This window comes from Scardinius erythrophthalmus (assembly GCF_964197995.2).
Source record: "Scardinius erythrophthalmus genome assembly, chromosome: 4".
Lineage (NCBI taxonomy): Eukaryota > Metazoa > Chordata > Actinopteri > Cypriniformes > Leuciscidae > Scardinius > Scardinius erythrophthalmus.
This window is the reverse complement of record NC_138224.1, coordinates 46,403,966-46,416,757: the sequence shown is the minus strand read 5'-3', so window position 1 is coordinate 46,416,757 and position 12,792 is coordinate 46,403,966. Positions and strand designations below refer to the sequence as shown.

The 12,792-nt window shown below is 42.0% G+C and overlaps 1 protein-coding gene across 3 annotated transcripts in view; it reads left to right on the top strand.

Annotated features, from left to right (window-relative positions):
- The first annotated feature begins 5,170 nt into the window (after positions 1-5,170).
- LOC308689618 (E3 ubiquitin/ISG15 ligase TRIM25-like) overlaps positions 5,171-12,792 on the top strand; it is a 35,421-nt gene continuing 27,799 nt past the window's right edge. For all 3 annotated transcript variants that reach the window (XM_081363433.1, XM_081363432.1, XM_081363434.1), the window contains exons 1-4: positions 5,171-5,811; positions 6,208-6,303; positions 6,390-6,623; positions 8,895-9,054. In XM_081363433.1, the coding sequence (XP_081219559.1) occupies positions 5,242-5,811; positions 6,208-6,303; positions 6,390-6,623; positions 8,895-9,054 (1,060 nt within the window). In that variant the 5' untranslated portion in view covers positions 5,171-5,241. The remainder of the gene's footprint in view (positions 5,812-6,207; positions 6,304-6,389; positions 6,624-8,894; positions 9,055-12,792) is intronic.

Genomic DNA, 12,792 nt, shown 5'->3' with positions numbered 1-12,792 from the left:
CCAATTAAAAACATTGATCCAAGATTTTTAGAGGTAACATCACAGTAGTAAAAATAAAAAAAAAATAAAAAAAAAAGCTTTTCAAGAGTTTCAGGAAAGGAAAACCAAACAAACTCTTCAGTAAAAAAAATATTCAACAATGTTTTTATCCTATATAGGATTTTGTATCAATTCTCTTTAATTCTTGATTCATCAGATGGAAATTTAAAAAGCTCAAGATCACCTAAGGCTGAAAACACTGAAAATCCCCAACAATAGGCCTACAATACTTCAAAACCTTTTAAATCATATTATTACACTTATTGGTTTATCAATTTAATGGATCCTTGCTAAATTAATGTATCAGTTTCTATAAAAAAATAAGATAAAATTAAAGGTAAATTCATTCTACCATTTGAATAATGTAAATATAATAATAGGCCTTATTATAATAAACAGAATAATAATCAACATTAATATTCAGGGAAGACAATTAGACAATATTTTATTAAGAGGGGGGTGTCAGGGACCTGGATGATGGATAATGATAATGTTGATTTGCACAGGATATCAGACAGATCTGACAGATTCATAATTCCTGATTCTGATGTGTTTTCTCTCCATCAGATTCCCATCGTTTCACTCTGGATCTGAACACAGTGAATAAAGCCCTTTGGGCCCTATTTTAACGATCTGAAACGCAAGTGTCAAAGCGCAAAGCGCAAGTAACTATGTGGGCGGGTCTTGGCGCTGTTGCTATTTTCCCGGCGGGATAAATGACTCTTGCGCCAGGCGCAAATCTAAAATGGGTTGGTCTGAAGTAGCTTCATTATTCATAGGTGTGGTTTGGGCGTAACGTGAAATAAACCAATCAGAGCGTCATCTCACATTCCCTTTAAGAGCAGGCGCGCTTGTTCTAAAGCGGATTCCTATTATAACGGCGGATTTGCCAGACGCGCGCCAGGAGCGGTTCACAGCCGAGGAGAGCAACGCTCTCGTCAGGGACGTTGAGGATGGAGAAACCCACCCAAATTAACTTCGGTTAAAAAGGCATATGATAATTTGGGTAAATGTGTAAGCTAGATGTATGCTTTTATAATAAATTGTATAGGCTATCTATCTATCTATCTATCTATCTATCTATCTATCTATCTATCATAATAATGTATAATTTGCAAAAAGGAAAACTGCTGCTTCTGTGTAGATGAGAGAATCAAAGTGTATGCGCGTTGTGCACACGCTACATTGATTATGGCCAAGCATGCGCCCTTAAAATAGCATATGAATAACATGCGCAACGCGCCACTGACTTTAAACCATTTTTTCCTGGTTAGTGGCGCAACAGTTTTCTAAACCTGCAAAATAGCATGAAGGAACGTTTGCGCTGGAACACGCCTCCTCTTTGAGCTGAACCGCCCAGGGAGCGCAAGTTCATTCCCTAGTTTAACGACGTGCTTCTGTGGAAGAAAAAACGCGCTTTGCGCGGGCGCAAAATAGGAATGATACATGCGTCGGTGTACAAAGTCAATTGCGCTGGGTGCAAGATAGGGCCCCAAGTCTGTCTGAGGGGAACAGAGAGATTACTGGCACTAACACAGTCCAGCCATATCCTGCTAATCCAGACAGATTTGATAATGTGTGGCAGGTGTTGTGTAGAGAGAGTGTGTGTGGACGCTGTTACTGGGAGATTGAGTGGAGTGGGAGTGGGAGTTTGTGTATATCAGTGTCATATAAGAGCATCAGCAGGAAGGGATCGGGTCAAGAGTGTGGATTTGGATCTAATAATCAGTCCTGGAGTTTGTTCTGCTCTTACTACAGATACTCATTCTGGCACAATAACATAAAGACTAAACTCCCTGTAAAGTCCATCAGCAGGAGAATAGGAGTGTGTGTGGATTACAGGAGAATAGGAGTGTATGTGGATCACAGTGCAGGAACTCTGTCCTTCTACAACGTCAAAAGAAACAAAATGAGCCTCATCCACACAGTCCAGACCACATTCACACACACACTCTATCCTGGGTTTGGGGTTTATCCTGGATCATCAGTGAAACTGTGTTGATGAATGAGAATAGACTGATGAGAGATTCTACCCATAATGCTTTGAGTTGTATGATAAATCAGTAACAGTGAGATGTTCTAGAGTCTCTAATTTTCTCTCCATTACATTAATAACACAGCTGACCTTCTGTCAGTGAAATAACATGAAATAAATTAATCCTCATATAGACAGTAAGATCATTGTGTATGTGTGTGTGTAAATTACCTTTCAATTGAAAATGTATCGTTCAATAAAAAGTTGTTGTAAAATTGATAAAAGTCAGTTTATTAATAAATGTGAAATATATAAACCCAGATCCTCTGATCGCACTGTAAACCCTTGATCAGTGAAAGTAAGAGCACAATTATTCTGATCTAATCCAGTTTACTGTAAATAAACCTCCTCCTGAACAGACCTGATGCTCTGACAGCTCTGAGAAAAGATTAAAACAAGATTGAGTCGGATCATCATCAGTTCAATCCAGATAAATAAGTTTGGTTATTTAAGAAATTCATAATAAATATTAATAAAGCAAGATACCCTGTTGAAATAGGTGAGATGTGTGGTTTATATAAACTGCAAAGGTAAAGTATAAATCAAAATTATTGTGACCGATGTGAAGGGGGAGGAGAATTTATACGTGCATCACGTTTTAGTCGATAAAACTCTTCCGCATAGGATACACCTGTGTATCCTCGCTCATGACTCCTCAGGAAGCTTCCTCACTCCTCGATCCTCGACTCCTCGCGGTGCAATTAGAGAATTAAGATGTCCATCAAGATGGCTGAGCTCGATCGGTTTCCGGGTCATAGGATGGAGGACGGAGGAGAGAGGAGACGAGGAGGGATATTGAGAAGTACCCTCTCATTAGCTTCTTCTGCATCTAGCAGCAGAGTGACCCATGTGATCTATACGATGACCTTTGACCTTCCTGAAAGATGAGCCAATCCCACAGGATTATGACCTCTGTCAGGATTTCTGTTAAAGAAGCATGCTGTACCTGAAAAACTTAATTTAATTTCTATCTTTGATCTGTTGTATCTGTTCACAAAAATGAAATAACTAAAATATCTATAAAAATCTATATTGTGATATATTGTTATTGTTATTGTTATCCAGATGGCTGTTACATAAAACAAGATTAGAATACAAGCCAGGCTTATTTTGGTAACTCTGGTGGATTCTGTTTCATAAAGCAAACTTACTCTGGCAACTCATGCTGGGAAACTAACCTGGTCCAGGGCAGGCCAACTGTCAGGCTAAGCCTGAGTTTTTACACCGTTCCTCTAACACTGACTGACAGGAACACAATGATATCATCACTGACTCTCTCGCATAACATTATTTGACTTTATTAACCACTATCAGTCCAAAAATAAATATACAGTATACAGAAAATCAACTTAAATCAGGCTACAATGATAAATGAGACAATATAGACCTACAAACATGTTCAATTATATTGTATATGAAATGTTTGTTAAATACAGCCGCAGCCAATGTCGAACACACCTAAATACTAGCGCTGAGAAGATCCACGCTGGACATTCATTACTACATGTCATGCATCGAATTAAGAAAAATACAATACGATTCCTAAACAAAAAGATATTTTGTGTGAATATTAAACCCAATATCTACTTCTAAATTGAAAATTATGAATACCATTCATTTCTATTGTTTTATGGTGCGTAATTTTAAACACCTTTAACCTTATTTTAATTATTCTCAGGTTAGGTAAAGTAAGTCATATCTGTCCTAAATAATAAGCATTTGAATTTCCATACTTACAATATTTAGATCACAGAAGACTTCTCCGTGGTTAGTACAGCTCAATCTTTGTTAAACTGAGACTTATGGCAGGCGAGTTTCTTAATTTCAATTATATATATTTTTTATTAAATACAGGTTAACTAGTTTACATAAAAGGGACTAATATATAAAATAAAAATAAAAGTAAATCAAAACCAAATAATTTACAAACTTTTAACTTCATGAGGCACAATGGCAAGGCATCTAACACCGGAGAGGCCGTCCTTGGTGAATCAGCGTCTGACTGGACATCTTCATTCCAGCTCTTTTTAATGTCCATCAATTTTTTGACATCTTCAGAAATCCCCTCCTGGAAACTCCCTAAAACTTGTTCATTGGTTATCCCCTACTGGAAACTTCCTAAAACTTGTTCATTGGTAATCTCCTCCTGGAAACCCCCTAGGACTTGGTCATTAAAGCCTTTGCCTCTTCATCCTCCTTCTTCTGGACCTTTTCTTCAACACATTCTGTATCTCGTCCGCAACACATAGACGACACATTTCTTTATAAACCATTTTCTCAATAAATGATTTTACAACAACAACTTCTGGTGTCTTGCTTTACAAAAACACTTCCATTATATAAGGTCACCATTATGGTTGACTCCAATACATAATTGCTTCATACACAAAAAGGCATATTTATAATATAAAAGTTTGCATATTCCATAATACTGTCAATTAATTATGAAACAGCAATTTAAAAAAACATTTACTTTGCATAAAGCAAACATTAAATGTGAGTGATTCACTTTACATTTGTGGTCTTTGAGCTCTATACATGTAAACGTCCTCCTATTATTACTGAAAAACAGTAAGAAAGGTTAAAATAACTTCGCAAAATCATTACCATTGACAACAGACTTGCTGCCATGAGATGAATTGTTTTTGTAAATATGACTCATCTTATACATCATGTATTAGTGTATGATTCAACTGTTCCCAAGGGTCTAGTATTAAAAATAATAATAGAACAATCGCAATACATTGCAAAATCGAATCACAGTAAATGTAGAATCGCAATTCTTAAAAATCGTAATACATATCGTATCGGCACCCAAGTATCGTGATAGTATCGAATTGGGAGGTGTATCGTCCCAGCCCTATGATGAACTGGACAGTTTTCAGTCCTGCAGTACCAGTGAAGTATTTATGAAACAGAATTAATGAACTATTAAGGGTGTTGTCTTGCTTCTCAGTAACTTCTATTCTTTGAGTGTGTGTCTGAGACTGATTAAACACAATGTGTGTGGGACTAGGAGTGAGGAAGCTGCTTTACAGACACGCCTGTTTTGCACACAGTACTTAAACACAGAACCAGGAAACAAGAAACAGTTTCAGTTCAGGAAAAGAGAAACTGAAGTGAAGTTAAACTGTTGTGTGTTTGCATCTCTGTATTTTTCCAGTAAAATGGCAGAAGCCAGAATTACTCAGGATGAGTTCCTGTGTCCAGTGTGTCTGGATCTCCTGAAGGATCCAGTGACCATTACCTGTGGACACAGTTTCTGTAAGATCTGTATTACAGGCTGCTGGGATCAGGAGAATGAGAAGAGAGTCTACAGCTGCCCTCAGTGCAATCAGACCTTCAGTCCAAGACCTGCTTTAGCTAAAAACACCATTCTGGCTGAAGTGCTCGAGAAACTGAAGACTAAACTTCCTGCTGACCGTTACGCTGGAGCTGGAGATGTGCAGTGTGACGTCTGTAATGGAAGAAAACGAAAAGCCGTCAAGTCCTGTCTGGGGTGTCTGAACTCTTACTGTCTGAATCACCTTGAACAACATGAGAGTTTCTTTAAAAGAAAGAGACACAATCTGACAGATGCCACTGGACGACTGCAGGAGATGATCTGCCAGAAACACGACAAACTCCTTGAGGTTTTCTGCAACACTGATCAGAAGTGTATATGTCTGCTATGTACGATTGATGAGCATAAAAACCACGACACTGGATCAGCTGCAGCTCAGAGGACAGAGAAACAGGTATGAACTTAAAGGAGTCTCATAATACTCATTTACAGGCTTATTTTGTTTATGGGTCTACTACAATACATTTACATATTTAATTTCTCTTTTCACCCTCACTGTCTGAATGCTGTTTTAGCCCTAGAAACAGAGACATTATTCATAATACATTATTTTGTGTTATGCAAGAGAAAATCATATAAGTTTGGAAAGACATGAGGATGAGTAAACAATGAAATAATTTACATTTCTGGGTGAACTATACTTATAAAATTGATTAAATAAATTGATGAAAATAACCTTACCATGTAAGATCTTTAACCCCTCAGTCTCACCACTTCACTGATACTCGATTCATATCTGTTTACCTGATGATTTGTGTGATGTTTCTACTGTCATTGGTTTGTCCTTTAGCACCAGCTGAAGGAGACGCAGAGGTCGTTCCAGCAGAGGATCCAGCAGAGAGAGAAAGATATTCAGCAGCTGAGAGAGGCTGTGGTGTCTCATAAGGTGAGTCTGGAGAAGAAGAGAAGTTTGAGAAGTCTCAGTCAGGACTCACTGAAGCTCACTGTGTGATTGTGATGTGTGTGTAACAGCGCTCTGCACAGACAGCAGTGGAGGACAGTGAGAAGATCTTCACTGAGCTCATCCGCTCCATTGAGAGAAGCCGCTCTGAGGCGACACAGCGGATCAGAGATCAGGAAAAGACTGCAATGAGTCGAGCTGAAGGACGACTGGAGCGACTGGAGCAGGAGATCAATGATCTGAGGAGGAGAGACGCTGAGCTGGAGCAGCTTTCACACACACAGGATCACATCCATTTCCTGCAGGTAACAGAGATATGTAAGCTTAGCGTTAAGTTCTGCCAGGAAGACTCAATCAGCGCGTTATGTATTAACTCACTTCTAACCAATCATGTGTTAACACTCTCAGTATAAAAGAAAGGGTACTTGCATTCGTCTGAGTTCGCAGATACTGACGGCGCCAATTACCTCCATCCTCCCCAACCTCCACCAAGATGGTTCTTTCCCTCCATCCTCCCCACCACCACCACCACGATAGAGCTTAGATCGGGCCCAACAAATCAAGCCCGACCCTACCCGAGCCCGAGCACGTTGTGTCCGAGCCCGGCCCGGCCCGACACATTCACTGTAATTATGAGCCCGAGCCCGATTTAAACCCGACCATATGTGGGCCGTTATAACCAGGGGCGGCGCCAGAATATTTTTTAACGCAGGTGCTGCTGTGCTAGATCATTTAAGCTACAGGGGGAGCTGCGCAGTTATATATATTATATAAATACTATTAATAAATGAGCAAAAATTGCCCACTCAATATTAAATATTCAGTTATTTTAATTATCACAATTAAAGTTTTAATTTTATTAAATTGAACAAACATTCAGCATTCAATCAAATATTCTTAAAGATTAATAATGTTACTACAACATATTGTTATTTCAACATAATATGTGTGTGAGCAACAAGCAAGATTTGTAAATTCGGTGACAGCGTGTGTTACGAGTTTCAAATGGTGTACTGTAGGCTAAGTGACCGCGACGCGCCGGCGATTGCATGTCATGATTATATTGTCTGCTATAGGCCTATTGCTTTTTATGTATTAAATCCAGGCAATTGGAATGTATTAAAATTAAGATACAATTTATACAAAACGAAATTCACTTTAAAGAAAAGCTTTCTTCAAAATGAAACTTAACAAACTTGAAACTAAATGTGCTTATTTAATAGCTAAAACACGTAGGTTACTACAGACACTCTTTTTGTACAAATTGCAGCACATTCATTTAATTCTGAATTTTGCACATGTAAAGGAAAGGCATTTGTTTGTGCATAGTAAACATATCTGTAACATTTATCAAGTTCATGTGCGTGCATTTATTAATTATCGTATGAATAATGCGACAAGGAAGAAGCATGTAAACATTGTTTATTCAGAAATAATTGAATGGATCGGAAAAGTAACAAAAGAGGACATTGAGGCCTGAGGCTGACTACTATCATAATTTCTGTCATGGCAAGACTGCTTCATGTGTCTGTTCATCGTCGAAGTCCCCGTTTTTTTTGCTGTCATAGGCGAGCAGCGTGCCGCATTTAATGCACGAGACAAAGCCAACACATATTGTCACTCCGCACGACTAGTTTAAAATGTTTCCATACCTCCGATTTTCCTCCAAACTTGCTCAAAGTTATTTCTTCTGTTTAAATTTTTTTCTTTGCTTCTTCAAGCTCCATGTTGCACTTAAGCAGCAGAATAGTAGCCTACAGCACGCACAGCAGGTGTGATGCGTCACGCGTGCGAGACTGCGAGTGAGAGTGGACGAGACGCTGCGCATGACACGTAACGTGCTTTAGCCTATCAAGGGCCCGACCCGACCCGGCCCGAATACAGTGGCGGGAAATATCGGCCCGACCCGGCCCGCGGGTCGGGTCGGGTCGAGTCCGGGCTCGGGCTCGGGCAGAGAATCTAAGCTCTACACCACGATGGTCCCTTCCTTTACCTCCAGGGGGTCGGCTGCGCCCCTGCCTTCATCTTCAGGCGGGATTTGCAGATTCCTCGCCGTGCTTGCTAAGGACGGGGCCTACGCCAAAGACTTTATAAAATTTATGCTTGCTGAGCTATTAATAAATGTACACTTGTTATATCATTTTATCTCCCGAGTCTTTCTGGTAGAACTAGAAGAACAGGATCATAGTGGACTTTAGCAAGAGACTCAAAGAGAGACTCAAACATTTCATGAGAGCAGAATGAGCCGTTGACTGAAGTGTTGATTTGTGTGATGTTTGGTGTGTTCCAAAGAATTCAGAATGAATCAAATCTACTCAGTCCTTCCATGTGACGCCATTGATGCCCTTGATCTTTTATATTAATGTCATTGCCACATGTTTGACCATCCAAGTGTTTTCCTAGAATGTTCACATATAGTGCAAGTGTAAAACGCTACAATTTATAGCACTAGTATGATATAATGAATATGAGAAGAATGAAGCTAATGCTGTGAAAGTGCTGGATTGAGGAGAATATTATTGAGGAGTTATTGATGAAGTGCGGAGGTGATGAGCTTTGATTTCTGTTTTCTGTAGAGTTTCCAGTCTCTCTCAGCTCCTCCTGAATCTACAGACGGAAATGACAATCTCTTCTTTTCTCTCTCCTCTTTTGATGGCATGAGAGAATCTGTCCGTCAGCTGAGGGACAAACTGGAGGATTTCTGCACAGAGGAGCTGAAGAAGATCTCTGCCAGAGGTAAAGTCCTGGAGATTCTGCTCTGAGAAATGATCCTCCATCATCTCATATCATGTAGAAGATCATATTAGAAATGTCTTAGTAATAAGCAATTACTTATATAACACCCGCTAGGGCAAAATATAAAAAAGGAAAAGAAACAGATCTATCACAGAAGACAATAAATTGAAGAAAAAATACAATATTATTTATTAAACAATACCATAAAATTATTCAGGGCATGAACTGTTTCAGCTGACAGGGGGAGCAATTTCTCAATTTGTCCAACTAGGAATACAAAAAAAACTGAGCTACCTATACAGGGGACACTTCACTGCATTCTGTGAAAACCCAACAAACCCCCATCGGCCCTTCACTACAAACAGGAGTATGTGATACACATTCACAATTAGTAACCACACGAATCAACCCACCTATAAGGGCTCTATTAAATTGTACTCCCAGTTCTCCACTGGCCACGATGGGGAACTACCCCCTGATGCTTAATCAAGGGTGAAAAACAATTTAAATTAAATACATAATTTAAAGAGAAAAAAAAAGAAAAATAAACAATTCCACTAGCCAGCAACAAATCAACCAATACATTAAAAAAACAAAAAACAATAAACAAACAACAACCACACATAAAGCTGACTAGGAAATTAATTACCACAAATAAATCAGGGAGCAGTCAAGTTCACAATGGTCACATAAAACCAAACAAACAAACGACAAAAAAACAAACAAACAAGAGAACAGCGACTAGCAATCAACATCCAAAACCCTATAACAAAATAGAATATTTTTCATGAGTGTCAGTCACATCCAGATAACAAACAAACAACAAACTCAAAATTAATAACCATACCTTTAAGGTGCACAGCCAGACAAATACAGTGGGGCAAAAAAGTATTTAGTCAGCCACTAATTGTGCAAGTTCTCTCACTTAACCCTCTGGGGTCTGAGGGGTTTTTGGGGTCCTTGAGATGTTCTGACATGCCCTGACATTTGTGCTTTTTTCAGTTGCTTATAAACATATTAATGGCAAAAGTGTAAATTCACTCTATTTAGCACAAACAGGGCTATCATAATATGTGAACAACTTGCATGTACATGTTTGTATTTTTGAGAGAATAATGTTTATGCATGTTTTTTTAAAAAACAAAAAACTAAAGTTTCTGAAATAAGGCCATAAAACGTACTCGGTTACTAACGTAACCTCGGTTCTCTCTAGAAGAGGGAACGAGTACTGCGTTCGTAGAACGCTGCGGGAAAAGTCTCTTTTCAGGAAATACTGAAGCAAAATTATCCTTAATTTTCATATTTGTAAAACGCATTGCAGCAGTGCACAGCCATGGCGAGACGGCTCGCTCACTCATTGGCTGTTCTGCGGCAACTGCATGAGCCTATCGAGCGAGGGCTGATGCAATATCAGACCAATGAGAGCGCTTCGCGCGCTCCTCGTCACATCCCGCCGAAACGGGTGTGGCCATCCCCTATAAAAGGAGCTCGAGTAGGCTGATTCAACTGGTTTTCATCGCCGAAGCGAACCAGAGCGAACCGCGCGCACGGCAGGGAACGCAGTACTCGTTCCCTCTTCTAGAGAGAACCGAGGTTACGTTAGTAACCGAGTACGTTCTCTTACGAGAGTTCTCTCGTACTGCGTTCGTAGAACGCTGCGGGAACCACTTGTAAGACGCCGTGCGTGCTGGGATGAGAAAACACCGACCACTGGAAGCTAGTCCAGGTATACAGTGCATAATCACCCGGTAGACTTCGGAGAGTCTGGAGGGGGGGGGGGGGGGGGGACAACCACCCTCAGATAGCTGCGTCCTAAGACGCGATATAACATCACATAGGCAGGGGGAGGCCTGGCTAATGTGGGAAATGTGGGTCTTACGCAAATTTTTGCCCAGATATATGCGCCCTTAGGCGCGAAACAGCGCCACATAGGCAGGGGAAAAACCTGGCTGATGTGGGAGATGTGGGTCTTACGTAATTTCGCCCAATGGATGCGCCCTTAAGCGCGATACAACGTCACATAGGCAGGGAGAGCCTGGCTAATGTGGGAAATGTGGGACTTACACACTTTCGCCCAAATAGGTGCGTTCTAGACGCGATATAACATCACATAGGCAGGAGGGAGCCTGGCTAATGTGGGAAAACATGGGTCTTACACAATTCTGCCCAGAGAACTTCGGCGGCGCTGTGCGTCTGCGATATCAGTGCCGTGTTTAGACAGCTGACTCGAATACGCCGAAAACACTTGGCTTGCAAGTGCGGTGAAGTATTCGGTGGCGTTGTGCGCCTGCGAAATCAGTGTCGTGGTAGACAGCTGATACGGCTAAACCGAAAACAACCTGGCCTGCAAGGCGGGAACTTCTAGGTTGTAGAACCTTATGAATGTAGACGGCGAGGCCCAGCCCGCCGCCGTACATATTTCCTGTAAGGAAATCCCGCTAGACCAGGCCCACGATGAGGCAACGCCTCTCGTGGAATGCGCTCTAATGCCCAACGGGCACTGAAGGCCCTTGGTAGTATAAGCCATTGTTATGGCGTCAACCACCCATCTGGACAGGCTCTGTTTCGAAACAGCCGTTCCCTTGGAACGTCCACTGAACGAGACAAAGAGCTGCTCCGTCTGTCTGAAGGCAGCGGAGCGGGACACATAAGCTCTTAACGCCCTAACGGGGCAAAGACAGCTCGAGTCCCCTTCCTCGTTTGACCCCGGCAGGGCAGACAGGGAAATAACCTGAGCCCTAAACGGAGTGTTGAGGGATTTCGGCACGTAGCCGTGCTTAGGTTTGAGTATGACTTTGGAGTCATTGGGCCCAAACTCCAAGCACGTTGGACTCACAGAGAGCGCGTGCAGATCGCCTATGCGCTTCACCGAAGCGAGGGCCATCAAAAACACCGTTTTGAAAGACAGATGTTTGAGGCTAACAGATTGGATAGGCTCAAAGGGGGGGCCTTTCATGGCTGCCAAGACCGTAGAAAGGTCCCACACCGGGACTGAGGGAGGTCTGGGGGGATTCAGCCTCCTAGCTCCCCTGAGGAAGCGGATGACTAAATCGTTCCTACCCAGTGACTGGCCTGGCGTTGCTGTCGAGCACGCTGCGATAGCCGCCACATAGACTTTGAGCGTGGAAGGGGATCTGCCCTTATCCAACAGCTCTTGTAGGAAGGAGAGAACCTCCGTCACCTCACAATCGAGGGGTGACAGGCCCCGAGCTGTACACCAGCTGGAGAAAACCGACCACTTCGAGGCATAAAGCCGCCTGGTGGAAGGCGCTCTAGCCTCAGTGATGGTGTTCAGCACTCCATCCGTGAGGCTAACGGGTAACCGTTGAACGTCCACGCATGAAGGGACCACAGCTCTGGGTGTGGGTGCCAAATCGAGCCCCTGGCCTGCGAGAGGAGATCTCTCCTCAATGGCACTGGCCATGGAGCGGAGTCTGCTAACTGCATCAGGACTGGAAACCAGGCTTGGTTGTCCCAGAACGGTGCTATAAGCAGTACTGGGCATTTCACTTCCCTGACTCGCTCCAGCACCTGAGGTAGGAGGGAGACTGGGGGAAACGCGTATAGCGGGCAGTGCGGCCACTTGTGGGACAGCGCGCTGTCGTTCTTTGAAAAGAACACGGGGCAATGAGCGTTTTCTGGGGACGCGAATAGGTCCACCTCCGCTCTGCCGAATCTCTGCCACAACAGCCGGACTGTTTGTGGGTGTAGAGACCATTCGCCCGTGGGAACATTGTT